Source organism: Xiphophorus hellerii, chromosome 18 (genome assembly GCF_003331165.1).
Source record: "Xiphophorus hellerii strain 12219 chromosome 18, Xiphophorus_hellerii-4.1, whole genome shotgun sequence".
Taxonomy (NCBI): domain Eukaryota; kingdom Metazoa; phylum Chordata; class Actinopteri; order Cyprinodontiformes; family Poeciliidae; genus Xiphophorus; species Xiphophorus hellerii.
Window position 1 is genome coordinate 7,602,858 of NC_045689.1, and position 22,213 is coordinate 7,625,070.

Here is a 22,213-nt window from a genome sequence, read left to right on the forward strand (position 1 = left end):
TCGAGATGACATCATGGTAAAGTCAGCTAGCAGGGAATATGGAGAAGGTGGGTGGGGAGCAGAAGGGGGAGCAGTAATGCAACACCATACATAAACAGTAGACAGCTATATTTATAGGAGATTGTCTCATGGTTCTATCTGCCTCCATAAATCCTATTATCTGATTTGCAGCTATTCTCCTGCCCAGCACCCAACAGGAGGCGCAGCTTTGTCTTCCCAAAACAATCAAACCGCGTGCAATTTTCACCGTTGCCGTGAAGGAAACCGGTCGCATCTCTGCTCGATTAGACGTTACCTCATCACAGCCAGATAATGCAAAATCATATCCGAAAGCTCGTTCATCCAAATCACAAACAGCTGTCTGATTTTATTCAGGCCTAACCCCCAAATTATGATAGGACCGCCACTTTGTAAACACATAAGTAGTGCAATGACTATCCTTTTATCCCAAATGGGTATATTCTGTAGATTTTTCATTTAACCACTTCAGCCATTTTATATACAATATTACATAAAAAATACAATTAATTATATATGATAATAGACATAACGTTGCCTTAAATTCAGTAATGCATCATGTTACTGAATGCTGTGAACTTAATCGTTTGTAGCAAAAGATGCATCTAAACCTAAAAACTTTTTCTAACAGCAACATGTGAAAAATCTGTCTTTTCTGCTTGATTAACTGATTAGCAAAAGGTGCTTAATATATTTTTAAAGCACAATTTGTACCAGATGATGCCAAAACTTAGCCACTACAAAATAGTTTTTTATTTTATTTTATTTTAAATGTAAAAAGTATTTCTTTGTAGTTTTGACTTAATGTTATTCTTTCTGTAAACGTCCCCTATTTTGAGTCTGTATGCTCCAGTTAACGCATAATTTTGACTAAATTAGCTGATGATTATTTCAATAGTCAATCGATTCACTACGATTAATCGCTTCAGATCTAGTTTAAAGTGTAATTCAAAGAATTAACAGATGTGTTGCGCAGCAGGAGACATAGTGAGGTGCACCTGCTCCAGTGTGACACCACTTATCTGAGATGCAGATGAACAACAAACACAATTTGACAAAGAGGGAACAAACCAAGACCAAAAAAAAAAACAACTGGGTTACCTCTGTGCCAAACTTCTAAACACAGAAACTACAGCGGAAGCGTGCTTCACTCACATATCTCCTCAGCTTTTTCTCCGGGGGTGATTTCCTCAGCCAGCCCTGAAAGATGACTTCTCCTCCGCTCATGTTTGCCCAAAGTGCGTTGCGGCTGCTGCTGCTTCTTCTTCTTCTTCTTCTTCTTTTTGCTTTCAAAGTGCAGTCTGCCACTAATGCATGAGTACTCGCCTGTTCAAAGCGCTGCTGTCGGTTCTCGGCTCTCTGTGCTGCAGTCCGCTCCCCCCATTTGAAATCAGAGCAGGGAACAAAGTAGGAGATGGAGAGCAGCGCAAATATCTGCCCAGGCGCTCAAACCCACTGCCAAGCGGAGTCTGAAAGTAGGCACGGCCGGATGACGGTGAGCCGCGCGGGGGGAAAACTAGTCAACTCCTACGAGGCGAGGAAGTATCTGTGTGCGTCTGCAGTTTGTTTTCCCGACTCATACCACGCCCACCGCGCAGAGAGAGGGATGGGCCGCTGGGATGAACAGGATGGAGGAACAGCTTGCTTGATAAAAAAAAAAAACAAAACAAACAAAAAAAAAAACATTAAATGGTGGGGGAGAAAATAATAATAATTATTAAGCCAGTCCCCATAAAAAAATAAAATAAAACGTAACATTTTCAAAAACTTTTACTAAAAAAGAAGCTAAGTGTTTTAAGCTTTTTGTGGGGGAAAATAAATCTACTTTTAAAAGGTTGCTTAATACTTTTCACAACAATAGTTTCTTAATATAATAATAATAATGAAAAAAAACGAAGAAATTTTTTCAGTAGCCTCCCTACTGAATACAATGTCGCATCCTGTCACTGGAAGAAATATGATAAAGCACCCCCTGGTGGAAAGTTGACAGCAGCTTGTAAATAGAACCCTCTCCCCGCCCTCCCCCAGTTACCCTTTCAACTTTTTCATTTCATTGCGTCCTAACAAAAACCCTGATGGACAAAGCGTTGGGAAAATGGGAAAACAGAGAAGTTATTCAGCCTCCTTCATTTTGATACTGTGAAATAAACTTCAATGCAGAAGTCCTTTCAATCTCATTATGAATGGAGGTGTTCTGTGAAAGATTTCAATAAAAGGCTTTAGTGGACAAACAGCACTGGAAAAAAGTCAAGGTTGTGCAAACATTTAAAAGATGGTTCTGTTTTAAAACAATTAAAAATGTCAAATATTTAGAAAACATTTGATCACTTCTCTTCCACTTCACAGCTACACTCTACTTTATTACAGTTATAAAAGTTTAATAAAACACATTGACGCATCCAAAACACATCGTATCTAAAGCTAAAGTGAAAGGTGATTAAAAAAAAAATTAGAATATGGACAAAATGTAGCAGTGTTGCATACATATATATATTTTTAAAGACACTGTCCAATGTTGAAAGAAAAAAACAAGCTTAGTATCTACTGAGCAACCAAGCATCCCAAAAATGTTTCATAAATAAATGCTGAGTGTAAATGACATAACTGGTGTGGGAGCCTTGAACATCTAAATATACGTATATACTAAACAGTAATGAACACACGTGCCTCTGATATTGTACATTTTATAAATGGCAGAAACATTTACATGAATACAACAGATTAGACAAAAAAAAAGTTGTGTTTTTATAGGAGGCAAGAATGTGAAAATCTTGGGAAAGGAATCACATCTTTAATGTTGTCAACTCCAAGAACGCACTGCAAATAGCGTTCAAATCCCAGTCCAAAGCCACCGTGGGGGACGGAGCCAAAACGCCTTAAGTCCAGATACCTACAACAAAATAAAAATAAATACTAAAAAACACATAATAACGTCTGCCTTTTTTAAACAAAAATATTAGTAATGCAAGTGTGTCGGTTATTTTATTAATTTTACCAGCTGTATGTATCCTCTAGTCCAACCCTGGAAAAGAGAAAGTGATCACATAAATAAACAGCTCAAAGGAATCAACATCAGCACTAAAATATAGTATGTATTTATACATGCAAATAGAGCTATATAATCACAGCTACATAAAACAGTCAGACGCTAATATTTTTCTTCCTCTTGCAATAAACAGTCTATTCACTATTATGTAGTTGTAGTGTTGCTTTAAATCAGAGGTGTCCAAAGTGCGATTCAGGGACTGTTTGAAGCGGAGACTGCAGAGAATACACAGGCTAGTTAGCATAGCCACCAATGGCTTACGATAAACAGTACATTGTTTCTCCGCTGTTGGCACAGCTGCATCGTATACATGAGCGTGAACTGACAGTGCTAAGACCCTCCCCCTGGCGTTGACTGGGTGTTTCTACTCATCAGTAGTGAATTTCTGCAGATGGCAGTAGCACCACAGGGAGGAGGCAGAAAAGCTAATATTTTCATTGATTATTTGTCTCATGTTAAACTGTCAGAACATACTGACTTTTAACAAATGTAAAAAACATATCGTGTAATCAAAGTTACCTACTGCAGCTTTAAATATTTCCAAGAGCTTTCAATCAACAAACAGCACAAAATTCAGAGCATTTCTTTCTTTAAGCCATCTGTTATTCTAATCAATCATGAAATGTTTTGCAGATTGATGCAAACCAAACATTTACTGTATCACTGCCTTCCCTTCTATGTGCATTCTCACCGTTTCAGCCGAGCCATCAGCAGATTCAGCCTCTCCTCTCTCAGCGAGCCCCCGCAGAGCTCTCCAACTCCTGGCACGAGGAGGTCCACTGCAGCTGCCTGCGCACAAACGGCAAAAAATCAGCTAAGATATGCAAATCACTGCTATGGCCCAACTGGGATAAGAAGGAGAGAAAATGAGCAGTGAAACTGTGACAAGTCTCTGCATTCCTATTCAATACAACCAGTTCTTACTGTGTGCTTGGGATGGTCCTGATTGTCTCTTGCATAAAACGGCTTCAGGTCGTATGGATAATCGGTGACGAAGACCGGAACGTTTCCGCAATGTTTCACCAGATACTTCTCATGTTCTGTCATAAGGTCACAGCCCCACTGCAGAAAAAACAGCAAAGTTCAGAGAGGACATCTGTGGCTTAAACAACAAACATCGTGTAAATCCAGAAAAAAAAAAAAAAAAAAGATTCCACTTACATCTGTGGGGAAGGTAAATTTCTCAGAGCTGCGGTGTAGGATATCTATTGCCTCGGTATAACTAATCCTTTAAGAAGATAGCATCACACAGTCAACCTTGAAGATTTGACGTTATTTTTTTCCTGTGATTCAGCTTTAACATAAACAACAAGAACAAAAAAACACTCACACAGGGAAGCTCTTGTTCAGCATGGCCTCTACTGTGTCCTTGGGTTACATGAATGCAGCAGAAACAGAATGTTATCAGAAGCTATAATGAAAGCCCAAACAGTTTGGAGCGAAGATCCAGGTTGTGAGCGTCCTTCAGGACTCACCCGGTGTCCGGGAGTCACATGGCGGTGAAACAAATCCACGTCCTCCGCACAGCGATGCCAACACGCGCTCGGTGGCAGACCTGAACACGTCCTCCATGACCTACACAGCAGGACAGGTTTAATAATTGAAGTTTTCATGTGCAGCTGCTAAAAATGATAACTTTGGAAGTCACGCTGGGAATTTTCTTTTTAAACCCCAACTTAGTCAATTCGTCTTAGGAGGCAGTGGGTATCACTTTGCCAAATGCTTGGTTGATGAAACATGCAATTTAAATGGTAATGCAACTTTAATTTAAACTGCATCAACATCATACATAATATCCCAAATATAGACATACATATTCACCTACATTTGATTAATTAAGCAACTTTCAGAGAATTCAGAGCTGGCTATTTGAACACTTTGGTAGTCTTCATTTATATTTTCTTCCTTAATGAACCTGGCTTTTAAGCATAGCTCATAGATTTTTCATCCAACTGAAATTGGGGCTTTGAGCATTTAGAAAGGCTTGCAAAAGTAGCTTTAATGTCTTTTTGAGATCATTTTCTCGTTTCAATCATCTATCCTCGTCAGATGAAAAGAATATTTAACATCCACACAGGAAACACAGAGGAAATGTCTTCAATATTGGAGTTATCGTACAAGAGAAAGACTGAACTGCTTCAATTTCAACTCTGAAGAATTTTTCCAAATTCTTCAGACTTACTTCTAAATAACAGCTAGAGTAAAAAATGGACTCTCTTAAGAGGAAGCTATAGCTATAATTAATAAAACTGATAAATGTTAATAACACTGTTTGTCATTTGAATTTCTGAAGATCGGGGGACGATTTATTATTATTTTTTAAGCCCAGTGTTTTTCAAAGTGGGGGCCGCGGTCCCATAGGAAGCCATCAGGGGGCGATGTGGATGCCTCCAAAAGGTTTAACAATAATTTCTTAATTATAAAATGTCATTTTGTGTCACTATTATGAAATATAACTTAAGGTAACTTATTGGAATGTTAGTTGCCATGTTTATCTTTCTGATTGTCAGTCACATGTATCAAGCTGCTTTGCTCATCAAACTAGCTTACAAAGCGTGAAATGGACAAGTTCCTGACAAGAAAAAGACCAAAGGAACCGCCCAGCAGCCTCACTGCGGAGAAAACTACTGCAATAAAATCCTAAGAACTCATTTCCAACTGGTTCTAAGTAATTCAAGCTTCATCTGAAAGCGAAACATTAATAAATTTAATTTGTCATTTAACAATGGGTCAGCTTTGTTTATTCTATTCTTTATTTTATTCTCTAATAAATTAAATCTTTCAAAATGTGCAATTTGTGTTTAGTCAGGTTATCTATGTGGGATTGATTGATGATCCAAACTATTTCATTACATCAAAAAAAGAAGAAATCTGTCAGCTGTTTGAAACTTGGAGACAATTTAATGTTCATATAGGACATCTAATCTGTCAAATCTATCGAAAATCAAAAGACGTACAAAAAAGTTTTCAAACAAGTAAAGCCGGCTAGTCCAGTTCTTTAGAACTACAACAGCTTTTAGGTGCATCCCTTCCATAGCAAATTTAAACTAAATGAGCTGACTGACATTCTCATGAGTTAATCCAGACATTTGATTCACTTGTGTTGAACAAGGCAAACACCTAAAACATTCTGGATCCCAGCTCTGTCATAAATATTCATAGCTACAATTTCTTTGGTGTAGACTTACATAAAAATAAGAATGTGGGTGTTTTTATCACTTAAAGTACAGCTTCTAGTCACAGACCCTGCCATGTTCTGTGGCTGCTGTAGCAGGGACTAAGTTAATTATTTTCTACCATTACATGGTCCAGTACATCTGTAATCACGTCTGTTTTCAGATTTTTTTCTGCAGTCTCAAACGTAATTTTCCACACACAGGCTCAATAAGATCTTTATCACAGTGTGATCTGTTTGAATCTGTCTGTGACGTTAAATTGCTTTAGCAGAACCTTTCAAACAGAAAGTTTTACAGCGGCATAAACTGATTATTATCTACTTTCAAAGAAAACAAGGTTGTTTTACCTACAAAAGGTTTTTTTCTACCTTTCTAGGTCACCGATTTTCTGCACATTTTGTAGTGCTTTGTTGACACTTTGGTCACCAAAGTAGATTCTGGAGAATAAACTCTTAACATATGAGTCTACTTGATAAATAAAGCATTGATTTTGGTGAGAATAACAGAATACCTTGGTGAGATCCTCTAAGGACTCGGTGAAGGAGATCTCTGCTTCAACCATAAAAAACTCGGCCAGGTGGCGCCTGCTTTGGGAATTTTCTGCTCGAAACGTTGGCCCGAAAGTGTAGACTCTGGAAAAAGCCCTGCAGTCATAGAAACAACAGCACATAATCTTTAACATACATTGGCTTGCATGCATCTATCAATCCATATCGATATATGTCATTAAATTTTGCTCACCCTGACATCACCTCCAAGTGAAGCTGTCCTGACACAGTCAGAAATGCAGGTACAGAGAAAAAGTTATCATCATCCACAAACGCCGGACCTGATGGCTGTGGTAAAAACAAATTATTTATCATTTAAACCATTTGCTTCATATTGGAGCTGAGCTTTAGATATAAAACAAACAATTGTATTAGAGACTCACCTCTAATTGAAAAAGCTCTCCTGCTCCTTCACAATCATTTGAGGTGATAATAGGAGTGTGAATCTGTACAAATCCATTATTCTGATACCAAACAAAAAGAAAAACAACATATTGACATATGATTTGAAATAAGTTAATAACACCTCCTAGCACCAGGGTCTTACTTTAAAGTATGAATGAATTGCGGCAGTGGCCTCACTTCGTATCCTCAGCAGGGAACTGAAGGCGTTCGTTCGACACCTGAGATGAGGAAGTTGCCGGATGTATTCAAGGCTGTGTCTTTCCTTGATTTTAAATGGAAAATTCTGTGGAGAGAAAAAAATTATACAATAAAATATAAGGTTGCTCAGAAGGTAAAGCATATTTTGACGCTGTGGTGTGTTGGTTCTTACGACAGGGTTGCATTCTCCGACTACACGGATTTGTTCTGCTTCCAGTTCAACTGGCTGCTTTTGATGAAGACTTTTCTTAAGAATACCAGAGACTTCAACGGCACTACCGAATGTAAGCAACCTGTCATTTCAGGAAAAATTACATATTAGAGAAGGGACCACAGGAATATGGTAAAATACCATCTATTCATGCTTTATTTAACCTGTAAGTACCTAACGGGATTTAAAATCTAATTTACAAAGGATTCCTGGTTGGCATAAACATTTAGAACAGGTTGAACTGTGAGGTAAATACTGGGATTACTGCTTACGGATCATTCAGTTTTGCATCAGCAACAATTTGCAGAGATTGCAAGGAGCTTCCATCATTCACATGGAGAAATATGTTGTTCTTCTGAGGTCTGACAGACCTTACCCACCCCTGCAACAAAGACGATTCAATCTATTTATGAGGCATCCTTTAAAAGCAAAAATATCTAATCCATTTTTAAGCAAAATTAGTGACAAGACTCCTGTTTTTGAATGTAATCTACATTTAAATTACAGGCCTATAAATAAATTGGGATTCTTTATCAAGTCTGTTTACAAGGAAAGTAATGTTAGGGGACATTACAAGAGAGTTCAGTTTAAATCCACACAAATGTAATCAAATTCTGTCCCGTCAATTATAATTTAACAACACAAACAAATTTCAATCAAACAACCCAGATAATTCAGGCTTTGAACAGAGAGTATGGTAGTCTATGCTTGGAAAAGACATATTTTTATCCCACAAATGAAAGAAATACAAAGCTTCTATTACAAGCCAAAGATTATAGACCTGAGACCGCTACCTGGACTTTCACAGCTGCTCCCAGCTGAGCTCCAGAAAGTGCTTCGGAAACTCGGAGTTTTGTTGAGGTCTTCTTACAGTAACGTCGAAGTCCCACCGAGAAAACCCTTCGGTAAGATGATGCGGTTGCTGCGGACACGGAGAAAGTCCTAGCTGCAGTCTGAAACATCACTGCACGCCCCGCACTTTCCCCACACAAAAGAAGCTCTATAACCCAAAAATCTCACGAGAACAGGAGCAAAGAGAAGGCAACATAATTCGTGTTAATATTTTTCCTTAGGTTGACTTTCAGCTCTCACGCTGCCACAGCAGTGTGCAGTACTTCCTGTTTACGTCTGTCGCAATACGTCTGCATGCGTCACGTGAGTGTTACTAGACCAATCAGATATCGCCACACTGTGAATTTTGTTGGGAGTTGTAGTTTTCTAATAATCCTTCGTTTTAATTATAATAATTAATTATTTAAATATTTCTAATTATTTATATAGTACTATATCCTGACGTTTTGGTATATAATTGATAGTTGATGCCAAAAAAAAAGGCTAGGAGCAAATTGTTCATGCTGAATAATAGCATTAAAATTTATTGTATTTTTTTTCTTTGGAATACTTCAGAAGACCAAAGAGAAAGTTCTACTTTTTTCTTTGAATAATATCTCACAATATGACTGATAAAATGCAAAAGAAAACAAAAATCATTACAATTAGTCATGCTAAAGTTATTAACATGAGTGTTAAGGTAATAAGGTTGGAAACCATTTACCCTGGGTTACTTTTCTAAATCATTCCTTGGTTCAAATTGACAGATCCAGATTTGGGATGATTTAACACAATTAGGTTGGATTACTGATGTAATTTTTCATGCTGGGTTAGGTGTATTTCACTCTCCATTGACTCTCCACACGTCAATGGAGAGTGATGAGAATGATGAGCCTTCTAGGCTTTTCTGTAAACCATCAAACTGTTCAGAATTTTTGTCCGAGTACTCAACTTATGTCCCGAGACTACACACACAAAATTTTGGCTACAGAAATAATTCTGCAGTTCTTCTCTGTGCATTGCTCTAAAATATCTCATCTTTATTGGTTTTATGACCAGTTATTGTCTACATGGCTGCCATTGACTTTATTGGCCAGGATTGGGTGGACAAACAATGAATGTGACTACAGATTGCAAGTGGTCACAGAGTACAGACATGAAGTAGAAATTGTATAAACTTTAGAAGAAATGAAACAGGAATAAATTATCAGTACATACATCTATTTGCAGTCATTTTTATTATGATAAGAAAGAAAAAAGAAGATTTGATGTCAGTGTAAAAATGCATATTTTATTTCACAGCAGAGTAGCAGACTACTCTGGCTGTAAAGTGTTCACTGTACTGTATTTATCAGAGAGACAGCCTGGGGAAAGAAACTGTCTCTGTGGCGGCTGGTTTGTGCAAATAGCACTCTGTAGCGCCGACCAGAAAGTCAACATTTAAACAGCCTGTGTCCTGGGTGTGTTGGGTGTGCAGAGATGTTAGCTCCCCTTTTCCTGACCCTAGACCTGTACAAGTCATGGATGGAGGGCAGGTCAGCTCTGATGATCTTCTCTCCAGATCTAATTGTTCATTGCAGTCTGGCCCTGTTCTGTTTTGTGGATGGACGTACACAGGACAGACTGAAATACAGCTGTGTAGAAAATGACCAGGTAAGTTGAACTTCTTGAGTTGCCACATGAATTCCAGTTTTTGTTGGAATTTGTTGGCACAGCAGCTGCTGGGTTATTTAATTCACCAAAATGTTGTGTTGATATTTTTAGAGATGAAGTTGGATAATTTTAACCAAATATTAAGTCAAAACTAAAACCCAGATTGTTTAGCTGAACACCAGATTAAGGAGCCTCATCACACACCGCCATTTTGAGCTTCAACCTCAACGTCTTCCACAGGATGAAATAAGAAATTGTAATAGGTATTCCTAAAGTAATGCTGTGCAATCATGCTAATACTAGTAGGGTTTGTTAACATCTTAAATTCACAGCAGAGAGCAACTTTGAACATTAGCCATTTACCTGCTAAATAGCTAGCATAAATAAATGCAACTCACGTTCAACCTTCACAAAATGTTAATAATTCTCAATATCCATTTTCAACTGTTGAAAATTTTTACTAGGCATTATAAGGTTATTGACCTCATCTTTTATTGGACTCTACCTTCTTCAGAATTTAACCACCACTCATTATTTTCAACCCAAATATTAACTGTTAAGCTGTCCAGGCTATTCATTTTTTCAATACATTCTTTGGGAGTCTTACTACGTGTCGCTTTAAATAGATCTTCTGAGTTAAAAATCTAACCCAAATGTACAATCCAACATTTACTGTTAAAGAAAAAGTTCTGGATCAGATTCAAGTTTGATCCTGGACTGGGTGAACAAAATCTCCCAAATGAGGTTTATAATGTAGAATGATATGTGAAACACACTGTATTTTCATCATTTTGCCGATGCACTGGTGGATTGATTTTGAAATGAAGTAAGAGAAGTCATTACAGCCTCATAGAAATTCTCCTTCATCTTGCATGATGTATCTGCCGTCAGTACGGGGTTCATTTGTGCGTAAACCTCGTTAATTCAGTCCCCTCCACGACACCAGGGTCTCTTCCCACCATTTGCCGCTGGAGTAAATCAGATCATGCCAGCAATATAATAAGATGCCTAGACAATTATTCACCTGGTCTCGCCTGTCAGCACTGGAGACCCCCCCTGCCATTGGCTCTGCCAGCATACAGAAAGCCAGGTTCCTTCACCTCCGGCTGCTTATGAAATATCACCATTAAACCCAACAAGATCCATTTAAAACGTCTGCAAAGTCATTGATATTAATTATCTCCAGCATGGATAGAGCCATTAAGCACGCTTTCTCATCTTAACATAAATGGGGACATTTACTGATTAATAGAGAGGGTGCTGACCTCTAAAGGTGCTTAAAAACGACTAATATTCGCAGCCTAAAATAAAGTGGAAATTATACATTCATTAATTTATTAAACTGGGTGAATAAGAAAAACTGCCCTCCCCCAGCATCTTCATGCGCAATCTGTCACTCTCCCACAAGGAGGTGCTGAAGCTCCATGAGAGTTCCAAATACCTCTCCAAATCCCCACCAACTGCATATTTATTCATTTACCCTGGAGTTGCCTCCAATATATTATTCATTTGCTGCTCCAAGGTCTTCTGAAATGAAAACAAGCTGGCATTGTTATGTTCTCTCTCCAGTTCCACTAAGAATAATGCGAAGGGCCTGCTGGCTCAGGTCGGCAGCAGACTGTCCAGCGCAACAGTCACCTCCGATTTCACCCAGAGCTGTTCTCAACCAAGGAACAAGGAACAAGGAGACAGGGGGAACCTTTGTGTTTCGCTGACTTGATTTGCAATTTTCACTTCATTTGCAGGCTTGGCATATGACAACTTGCATGTGGGAGAAATGCCTGATGGCACGTCACACCAGACTCATATCTTTCCACAGAAAGCACAAGGCAATGCATGCATGAAAGAATGCGGAAAGCTGTCTACAGGACTGTTGCACGTCAGAGCAATAAAACCCCTAAAGTAGAATCCTTTCCCCCAGTTTATAACAGATCAGGAAGAGGGCTTTAATACTAGTAGCTTGTATTTAGAGCCTTCTGTGGAAGAGTTGTTTGGCAGTGGCCTGACAACCTTATTTGGTCTTAACAACTTACAAAAATCAATATAAGATGAGTCAGCAAAACAAAGGATTTTGCTGTAAAAGCTTGGATCTCAGGAAGACAACTGAACTCGGAGAGTAAGTGCACCCTCTGCTCTCTGCCGGCCCGCTCGTCCAACGACTGCAGAGCTCTATCGACAGCACCGCCCGCCACGAGGCTTCATCAGCTCCTCCAAATATTCTGCATTCACAAATGGAAGGCCGCATTGATTTTATGTAACACGGCTCGTTAAGTGCTGATTAGACCATTATAGTGATGTGATATCAGGGAATGGGTTTGGGTGACAGGCGGCCAAACACAAATCAAAAGGAACTAATAACCCTTTCTAAAAGAGATTTGGGTTGCTACAGTGCTTCTCCCACCACTCCTCAGTTACTACCACAATGCTGTTTGTGTAGGTTTGTCTCTAATGGACCGGTCTCAAAGTCTCAAGCTGACACAAAATATCTATTATCAACGGTGCGCAACGTTCTCTGCTCTTAGAAACAATGCCATCAGTCCTCATTGAGTGATATTTTCGATGTATCAATAAATTCAAAGTGAACTTATGCATTTGAGCATTGAACTATTTCACTTTAACTTTTACGAATGAAATACCCTATTAGTACCTTTTTCGTATTTATGTGTCCAAAGGTTTGTCTTTTGAATTTGAAACATATTAGGTCATGTAACTACAAGATCAAAAAGCTATGGTTTTTGGTCTGTTTTTGATTTGTGACTAGAAAGATTAAAAATGACCCAAATAAAAAAATAAAAATAGGAATGTAGTCTTACTAATCACAGGTTTACTGCTCATCAACTTTGTCCTGAAAGCGTTTTGTTAAGCCTGTCTTTAAAAATAAAAACCCTTGCACTGATGAAGTTTGAGGAATTACAGTTAAGTTGAGTAGGATTATGCTGTCAAAGCCCCACATAATTTTATCTCAGAAGGTGCTTGGTGATAAAGAGCACTGCAGCTGCGTCTTTAATTACACCACTGTTCTTATCTTGAGTGTCACATGACTGCTTTGCTTACTGTAAGGCCTCCTGTAAGTGAACGGAGTCGAATGCCATATCAGTGCCCAACATTCAAGTACACCACACCTTATGATTATTCTTGGAAGCAACAGCCAGGGTTGTGTGTTTTGACTCCTGAACGCTGAGAGAACTGGGCTATTTTTCATACCGTTAAGAAAATTCCCATGATGCAGATATGAGACAAAAGGGCAGACAGATGATATCTGCCATTAGGAGTATTTACAACCCCTCTAAAAGTGTGCTATCAGTTCTGCACTGAAACCTTTTCTTTCAGTGGAAGCAGTCAAAGACAAGACTCTCCTGAGATGGCTGAGAATAGATGAGGAGAAATAAAAAAGCTGAGGTAATATTAGTGTATTGTATTTCATCGCTCAGTGTTATCTTCCTGTCTACTGTAAAAATACAGGTTATGGGAAAATTAAACTATTTATTCTCCATATTATCTGAGTTTTTAACAGCAACATGGCTCCTCAGAAAGCAGTTTTGGGCTTATTTCCATAATCTTTGTTAATAAAACAATTAGCACAATTCTAAATTCTAGTTATGGGGGTCTATTTTTATTCTAATTAAAACTTAAGGTGAAAAATATTTTTAAAATGCCTAATGAATTATTCCTCTTCCTGCAGCAATAGTTGTGGAATTGATAAGGTAATGTGAGTATTACCTTATAAATATTAAAATATTAAATATTAAAAGTTCTGCTCATTTTAATTTGTCAGCTTCAGTTGAGCTGACACAATTTAAGAAGAAAGTAACATGTTGGTACTTGATCATTGATTAAATATAAAAATAACATACTTTCAGGCAGATTTTTCAAAGGCAGATTTCATTTTGTTGAACATTTATGATCTGTTGTGTTTCATATCTAAAATCTTAAGACAGACCACAAGCTAAATCAGTGAATTTTGCAGTCCAAGATTCACTGATTTAAAGAAACTGATGAACAAGTTTGAATTTATTGTGAATTTTCTCTAATCCACACAGGTTAAAAATTGCACATTCACAGACAATTACAGATACACTTCCACAAATATAGGCATGAATATACAGTAAGTTACAGAAAACCATTCCGGTATCAAGTTTCTGGCATACCTTAACTGGATGGTTGACCTCTCTTCTTTTCAGAAATGGTAGTTAATTTATTCTGGTTGGTTTCCTGACGTGGAATACGCTTTTAAAAATAGTCCATACATTTTCAATAGTGTATAGGTCAGAGATATTCCAGAAGCTTGATGTTGTCCTGCTGGAGCAAACAGCTATATGTGGAAGTTTCAACTGTCTCACCCAAACTGTCCCTACTGTCATCTGGTAACGTCTTCTGTAGCGCTGGGCAAATCTCTACTAAAGCGCTGAGCTGCTAATAACAGAACAGAGTTTTTTAAGCACATCTGCTAACTTTGAAAACCATTAGCACACTTAAGTTCCCTTAAATATATATTTTTTGATTTTATCAACAGTTAAGAATTCTTCAAATAGTTAGACGTTTATATTCATGCTTTTATTTTTAAGACTGTTAGCACAGCAGTTCCATTTCCTGTCCTGGTGTGCTCTCTTTTTTTTGTTCCCCATCTTTGGGGAACAGACAGTACAGAACAAGATACAAACATAACTACAATATCCAAGAGCATTATAGAACATGTAATTTATAAAGTCAAAATTAAATTGATGCCTGTAGTCTTTCAAGGGCAAATATAATTTGTATTAAAGTTAGCTCTTTAGCATTAGCTTCCACTAAATACCTTGGTGTAGTTTCTTGGCATGTTTATGATTTTTTGGGGGATCTTTTTAGTTAGCTGTGCCCACCACTGGTCTTTGGGATAAAAAATTTTTTTATTTATTTATTTACCTGTGTGGATGAGACAAAATATAAAAAAATATCTGGAAGTCGTTGAAGTTGTATGTTTTTTTCACCCAGAAAATAAAATGCCTCAAATAAAATTTAAGTCCCAGCATAATGTGCCATTCTTGCTGATGATGAGTGGATGTAAACCATTCTGTATTGGTTAACAGTAGCATAGCCAGAAAACTGCCTGTTTTTTTTTCATGCAGGAAAGCCTTTTAACCCATCCGAGGAACTCCATGAATTCCTCTTCCCTGCGACACTGCCCATTTGTCCCTGTTGTGCAACAATTTCATAATCTGTAGCACACAATTGTTTGACATTTACTGCTAAACCAGAGGCCTTTTGGCCACATTCTGCACTCCACACTGAGTGGCTTTTCGTTCAACGAGCACTTTGTTTTCCAGGCCAAACACAATGCCCCGTTTTGAGAGCACCACCAGTAAAATGATCAACAACTTACAGGCAGACAACTACAAACGAGCACAGAGAGCTTTTTCCTGCTGCTCAGGTGGGAACATTCGTCCACAGCCTAATCACAGAGGATGTCCGTCCTCCGCATGTGCATTTAATTCACCCCCACTCCCACTGGAGCTCAGAGAACCTGACAATAAGTGAACGATAACTGGCTCCATTGCTGTGAGCAAAACGATATTGCTTTTTATAACAGGAATAGGTTATTAGAGTCGACACACGATGAAATGCACAGTCTAGTTTGACATCAGCTCCTCTCCCGTAAGTGTGTCCTATACCGGATGGACGTTTAATCACAAAGGTCAGGGAGCTCGAGTAAATTATGTGAAACACCTAGGGCAGCTTAATGTCTTTGCCAGTGGCTGTTTGAAGTCAGATAATGGGCGTTGGAACAAGTCTTTGTCCTGCAGTCCTGCTCTGGAGATGTGGCAACATGTATTTCAGCAGATCAAAATAGCAACCAGTCTCCTCCTCTCAGAAATGCTCCCCCAGCACACATCCAATCATAAATCGATGACTAATTACTTGAGTTTCTCCAGACACAGCAGCTACCCTCTAATTAGCAAAACAATGAGTGGCGATGTCTTGGGCTTCCATGTGGGCTTTCCGAGTCGCGCTCACTGCATCATTCTGTAAATGCGGGTATTCAAGCAAACTATTTTCTATTTTTCTGTGAATTTACAAAAACAATGGAGTGTGCCCATATGTTGTTTATAATTATAGCAGTTAGGTCCTTGTGTGAACTATCCATCAAAGTTAAGGGAGCCGGCAAATCACATTAACCGCTCGCTATTACAGTGGGGGCGTCATTTTCTTTTCCCGTTTTCTAAAGAATGACCAATGATCAAATGAAAAACAACCAGAAGAGAACATATAAAAACTTTATTTACCATGACATAATGCTTCTTCCTGCAGCTTCGGATTTTACATCTTATTTATTCATGCAGCCAATTTCCATTCAAGTGCTGCTGTTGAAGAACAACAAACATACTGAAATATCATCATTATCTATCTGATAAAATGAAACACATGCAGAGTAACCTCCAGCTTAGCACAGAAGCTGCATTTCTCCTGTGTTTTGTTTTGATATAAAGCACTGGCGTTGTGTATTCAGAAAAACTTTGGCCACAACAAATTAGACTTTCTGAAATCCAGCATTTATATATTCATCTTCTTCCAGAGTTTGCTTTCAAGCTGCTGTTTTGCATTTACTTTTAAAGTGGACGTCAGCATCTGTCATTTTTCTGACAGCAATACCATACACCAAGTGGTTCAAGTTTAGTCAATAATCTGTGGGCTTGTATAGGAACATCTCAGAAATATTGATACTATATGCAGTATTGGTATGTGCTTACACATATAATAGTCAAACTTGTTAGTCTTAGTGAAGGAATGAATTCATTCAACTGGACAGAAGAAACTCTTCACACAACAAAGAAAGGATCATCAACACACTTATTTCCAAATAAGTCTTAGGATTTAATAATTAAGTATCCCATAAATAACTTATTTCTCTAACTACCAACATACGACCTAACTAGTGACGGAAAGAAAACTTTAATAAGTGAAGGATCAAATCAAACTAATTACTGAATTACAATAAAATTAAATGGAATACTAAAAAAATAGCTTAAGAACAAGCCGCTGCTACAAACCAAAAAAAGTGATGTTAGCATGCTGCTGACATGGAGAAGCCAAATGTCTCCTGGAGAAAAGTTTTACAGAAACTAAAAGTGAGCATTATAGTCACAGAGACAAGGACAATGTTTGAATCTAGAACCATACACTCAGATTTAGTTATATTTAGCCAAATATTAGTGGTGGTTGATGAATAAACTTCCAAATAAATTCAATTTCCTGCTATTAAGACATAATAAAGTTGCTTCTTTTCTAATTATTCCATCCTAGAAAACATCATTAAAAGCCCCAATTTACTATACTTTCCAGGCTATAAGGCACACTTCTTTAATAGCTTGGCCGGTCCTGCGACTTTTACTCAAATGCAACTTATAATCTGGAAAATACCATACTATAAAAATCAATTGCAGAAACACATGTAAACTTCTGACCGATGGCGTCTGCATATATTACAATGAAGATAAAAAGTGAAGATCTGATGTCTCTTGCAAGTAAACTCTTGGTTATAAAATGTGGAACAGCACTGCACAGAAAAAAATATTGTTGGTGGCAAGATGTTCCATGTGTCACATAATGCTAGCGTTCAAAATTCATTTTTCAAAGAGGCTGCAAATATAAAAACCTCCGGCTAAAAACATGTTTCTCGGCTGCAAAAGCCATTGTGTTTTCATGCCCTGCTTAAGGAAGGGAGGTGGGGGGGTGTTTGAAGGGTTTACAAGATGCCGAATGCCCAGTGTAAAAATAAATTCCCTCAGGCAGATCTACATAACACTGTTCATACTGAGCCCAAAGGTTCTGTAACCGAAATAATTCTGTCAGACTGACTTCAGGCTTTTCACTTGAAACTGAAAATCCAACTCAGCAGACATGGAGAGGTCAAAGGGAACAAACTCTGCTGTTTTTTTCCCTTTCATTATTTTATCCCCCCTTCAAAACAACTTTGTTTTGTGCTTGCAAAAAAAAAATTAGGACCTATAATTACACTGAAGTCTGTGTGACATTTAGTTTTCCTAATAGCAGTTGTGTGTCAGCTGCATGTGACAGAGGCGATTAGAACAAAATCTATTTTAGGTCTAATTCTGATCTTTTTTCTGGGTGATTATGTAAAGCAAAAAAAAGAAAAAAAAAAAGTCTTTTGCCACAAAGCGCAATAGTGCATCATCAATAGTTTGGTAACAAAAGATAATATTTAAGTTTTTCAAAAAACTCAATAATTTAGTGGCTTATTATCTTCTAATCCAAATGAAGAAGCATCATCTGCTTCTTTCAGTCATTGATGAAAAAGTACAGATTATTTCACTTATAACAAGGGACAAATGTCTTCTTGTAAGTGCAATAATCTGCCAGAGAAACTACGACTTTTTCATTAATATTAAGAGATAATTGACTAAAAATATGCTCCTGTTGATGAAAAGTTGCTTGTAATCAGAAGTGGGCAGAGAACACAAGAATCACACTCAAGTAATAGCAGCACTACTTCAACATATTTTTACTCAAGTAAAAGTAAAAAGTCTAAACTGGATGAAAATCATTTTTTTCCTATGGATTCTTAATTGGACTTAAGTTTGGACTTTGACTGGGACATTCTAAGTTGTAGGTCCTGGTACTGACCCGGTTTCAAGTATTTTGCAGCTTCTAGTGAGTTTTCTTCCAGAACTGTCCAACATTTAACTTTAACCATGACAGTTTCCTTCTGTTTAAATCCAGAGGTGAGTTGAGTATCTAAAAATTATGCTCAAGTGAGAGTATCACTACGTCAACATATTTTTATTCAAGTAACAGTAAAAAAGTTTTGGGTAAAAAATCTATTCAAGTACTGAGTAACTGATCCAATTATCAATCATTTAATATTTAAATTTACATCATCAGATGGGCCAGAATACAGACCAGATGGACCATCCATCCATGGTGCAAAATTGTGACATTGAAGGAAATGTATACACATTTGGTTGTTTTGTTGCTTCTCAAAACAAACAATAATCTGAAAAGTGTGGCAAGCATCTAGATTTTGCCCGTTTTTTTTTGCAAACTAGTGTCGGTGAGCCCATGCAACATATTTCAAGTCAAATCACTTTTAAACAACTTTCCTTTACCTGCTACAGAAAAACATCCCCACAGCATAATACTGCCAACACCATGCGACACTGTGGAGATAATGCACACATGACTCTTTGAATGGAGGCTAAGGATTGTTATTTGTGGCTCATCTAAGCATGTTTCACCTAAAGGTTCCCAAATGTTTCAGCTTGTAGCCACCAAAAAATAAGGACCCAAAGAGTGCCGGCCCACTTGGTGACCCCCATAAAATACAAATAATTACAGGATGTCACTCTGTATTTATTTATTTTATGATATAGTTATTAATTTAGTTTTTTTCTATTTTGGTCCTCCATACACTTCAGGGGTTACTTCAATGTGATTCTAAAAATCATCTTTCAACCCCCTAGTTAGTGTCTGGTGACCTCCTGGGGTTCCTGAGCCCCACTTTAAGAACGCCTGGCAACAGGCAAGAGGCAGAGCTCCATATGGTTTTCCCACTTACAAAATGCTATGTAGAATGTAGTGTAAATTTAAACAAGAAATATAACATATAAACAGGGCTAATACTTACTAATACACCGTAAAAAGACACATGCCTCAATGTTAGATACACACAGCCTAAGCATTGCCATAAAAAGCATGCACTGTGTTAAAATCTATACACAAATACAGAAAAATATACCTGTGGTGACAGTCTCTCAGGGCAGAATAAAAACAAAATGCTAACATATGACATGCATGCAGGTGCAGGCAATAGGAACAGCAAGATGGCAACAACTGACAGCAAAAAGGAGGGAAGTGCAGCTCAGAAGGGCTGAAACAATAAAATGCAACTCAGCGATAGTACTGCCAAAAGTCTGACTCACTCCTGTTCTGTACCCTCTTTATCCTGCTCAGAGAGGTGAAGAACAGCCGGGACGGGCTGACGGTCCAACACAGAGTCACACAGCCATGCACACTCACACTCTTCAGAATACCCAATTAACTTAGCTTACATGTTTTTGGACTCTGTGAGAAAGCTGGAGTACCTGGAGAAAAATCTGGCGGCCAAAGTTAGAAGCTGAAAGCTCCACAGTGAAAGGCCCGCTCTGAGATTCTTGCTCAAGAAAACAGATCCCCCTGCAAGGGTAAGAAATGATACAAGTTGTTAAATAATTGTATATTTTCACTCTTTAAACAGTGTTCTGATCAGTGAAAAACAGGCTATGACTCGTTATGTACAAAATCAGGAAGATATAGTGACAAATGCCTCACCGCCCACTCACCACACTGCCTTGGCGTGTGCAACAGCCGTGCTCTTACCTGGAAATGCAAATTTGAGCACAAATAAGATACAAAAACTCATCAGGCACAAAAAAAAAGGACACATAAATGCTAATGTCAACTTATTTCTCAATTCTGCTTGGTTAAGTGTAGACATACAGGGCCAGTTCACACAATGCACTTCACCTGAAGGCACTTTGAAAGACAAACAGTTGTAGTTCATATCTAGTTTTATGGAATTCAATTAAGTCCCATTGCAATGCTGAGATTTAGATCCAATAACACAAAGTCCAATTATGTAAAGTTATTTTACATCCATCCATTTCCTTTACCTGCTCATCCTTGCAGGGTCTCCAGGGGGCTGGTACCTATCTCCCATGAAACTGTGGGAGAGGAGCGGTAGGCACTGAACAGGTCACCAGTCCATCACAGGGGAACACACACACACACACACGCACACACACACACACACATGCATACAGTAACACTTAAAAGAACTTTAGAGACACCTACTAATCTCACAGTAATGTTTTAGGGCTGTGGGAGAAAGCTGGTGTATATGCATGCCTGGGCAGAACAAACACACTCAATGCAGATACATCTTGGGGACGGATTCAAACCCCAAACATTCTCGCTGCAAGCAGCAGTGGTTAAACATTAATCTCAGGAAGCCAACAGATTGCACTGAATTTTAACTTCACACTGGTCTCTCATCCTGACGAAGCACGTAGCGTGCAGCTTTTGCCAAAAACAAAAGAAAAATCCTATGGAAACCATCGATTTTTGTTTACATATCTTGAAGAAGGAAGTTCCTCTTCAGAGGTTTTTGTGTCATTTCCTGCAGCGATTCTTGGTGCAGCGCCCCCACAGGCGAGGGGGTGAACAGGCTTTTTAAATGGTTTGGTTTATTTGACAGTGCAGTGTGAAAGTAAGCTGCACCAACTGAAAATGTAGCAAATATTGCAATTTTGGTCTCCAATCTAACAGAGTCTAGCAGACTATCAGGTGTGGAAACACAATGTTTCTCGGCTGGCCTTAGAAAGCCTTGGCATTCCACTGGAGGATCTGGCTGAAGTGACTGGGAAGAAGAAAGTGTGGGTCTCTCTGCTTAGGCTGCTGCACCAGCAGCACTCAACCCCAGACTAAGCCAAAGATAATAGACAAAATATATTTTTTTAAAAAAAAAAAAACTTTAGGAGACCTGAAAGTGTGGAAATATTTTTAATTACCTCAATTCAGGCAACACTTTATTGAATTACAAGTTTTGGAAATTGTCTCTGCCACCTTTGCACATATAGAATTATATATTTGCCCATTCTTATTGTGAAAATAGCTAATGCCTAGTCAGGCATGAGGCAGATTAACATCAATTTTCAGGTCATACCATTGATTCTGGGACATAGGTTTGGACTTTAACTGGACTGTCCAATAAATGAATGTAGTCTTAACCAGATGATTCCATTTTAGGATCTCTGCCCAGCTGACACAGTTCATTCCCCTCACACACAGATTATGGCTTACAAATCTTCTACAACATACAACATTTTCTTTAACACAAAACATTACATTTGCAGAACAGTTGCTATTTATCATTACGGTCAGGTAGCAAACTCAACAGCACTCAATATTCAGAGATCAATCATTAGGAGAAATCAATAATGTTGTTTTTTTATGGTCATGAAGTTACAAGAGGAGCCATCTGAAAACATTAAGCATTCAGTAACCTTCCAGTATGTCTAAGTGCTTTCAAACATGTGGCTCTGAGTGCGTTCTGATGCCTTGCCACGGACAGATTTGACCTCAGGCGTAATTAGCC

General features: G+C 38.1%; 2 protein-coding genes across 2 annotated transcripts in view; both read right to left on the reverse strand.

Moving 5' to 3' along the window:
- Window positions 1-1,599, reverse strand: part of gab2 (GRB2-associated binding protein 2) — a 46,728-nt gene extending 45,129 nt beyond the window's left edge. Inside the window, 1 exon segment of the mRNA XM_032545344.1 lies at window positions 1,174-1,599. Within this exon segment, the coding sequence (XP_032401235.1) occupies window positions 1,174-1,175 (2 nt within the window). The 5' untranslated portion in view covers window positions 1,176-1,599.
- Window positions 1,600-2,686: 1,087 nt separating this feature from the next.
- Window positions 2,687-8,740, reverse strand: nars2 (asparaginyl-tRNA synthetase 2, mitochondrial). Its single transcript, XM_032545346.1, is given in 15 exon segments — window positions 2,687-2,908; window positions 3,014-3,040; window positions 3,756-3,853; window positions 3,989-4,126; window positions 4,226-4,292; window positions 4,395-4,432; window positions 4,540-4,593; window positions 4,595-4,639; window positions 6,752-6,884; window positions 6,982-7,076; window positions 7,172-7,252; window positions 7,336-7,476; window positions 7,564-7,684; window positions 7,875-7,984; window positions 8,397-8,740. Coding segments are annotated over 15 exon segments (1,461 nt in total). The 5' UTR covers window positions 8,565-8,740; the 3' UTR covers window positions 2,687-2,763.
- Window positions 8,741-22,213: the final 13,473 nt, after the last annotated feature.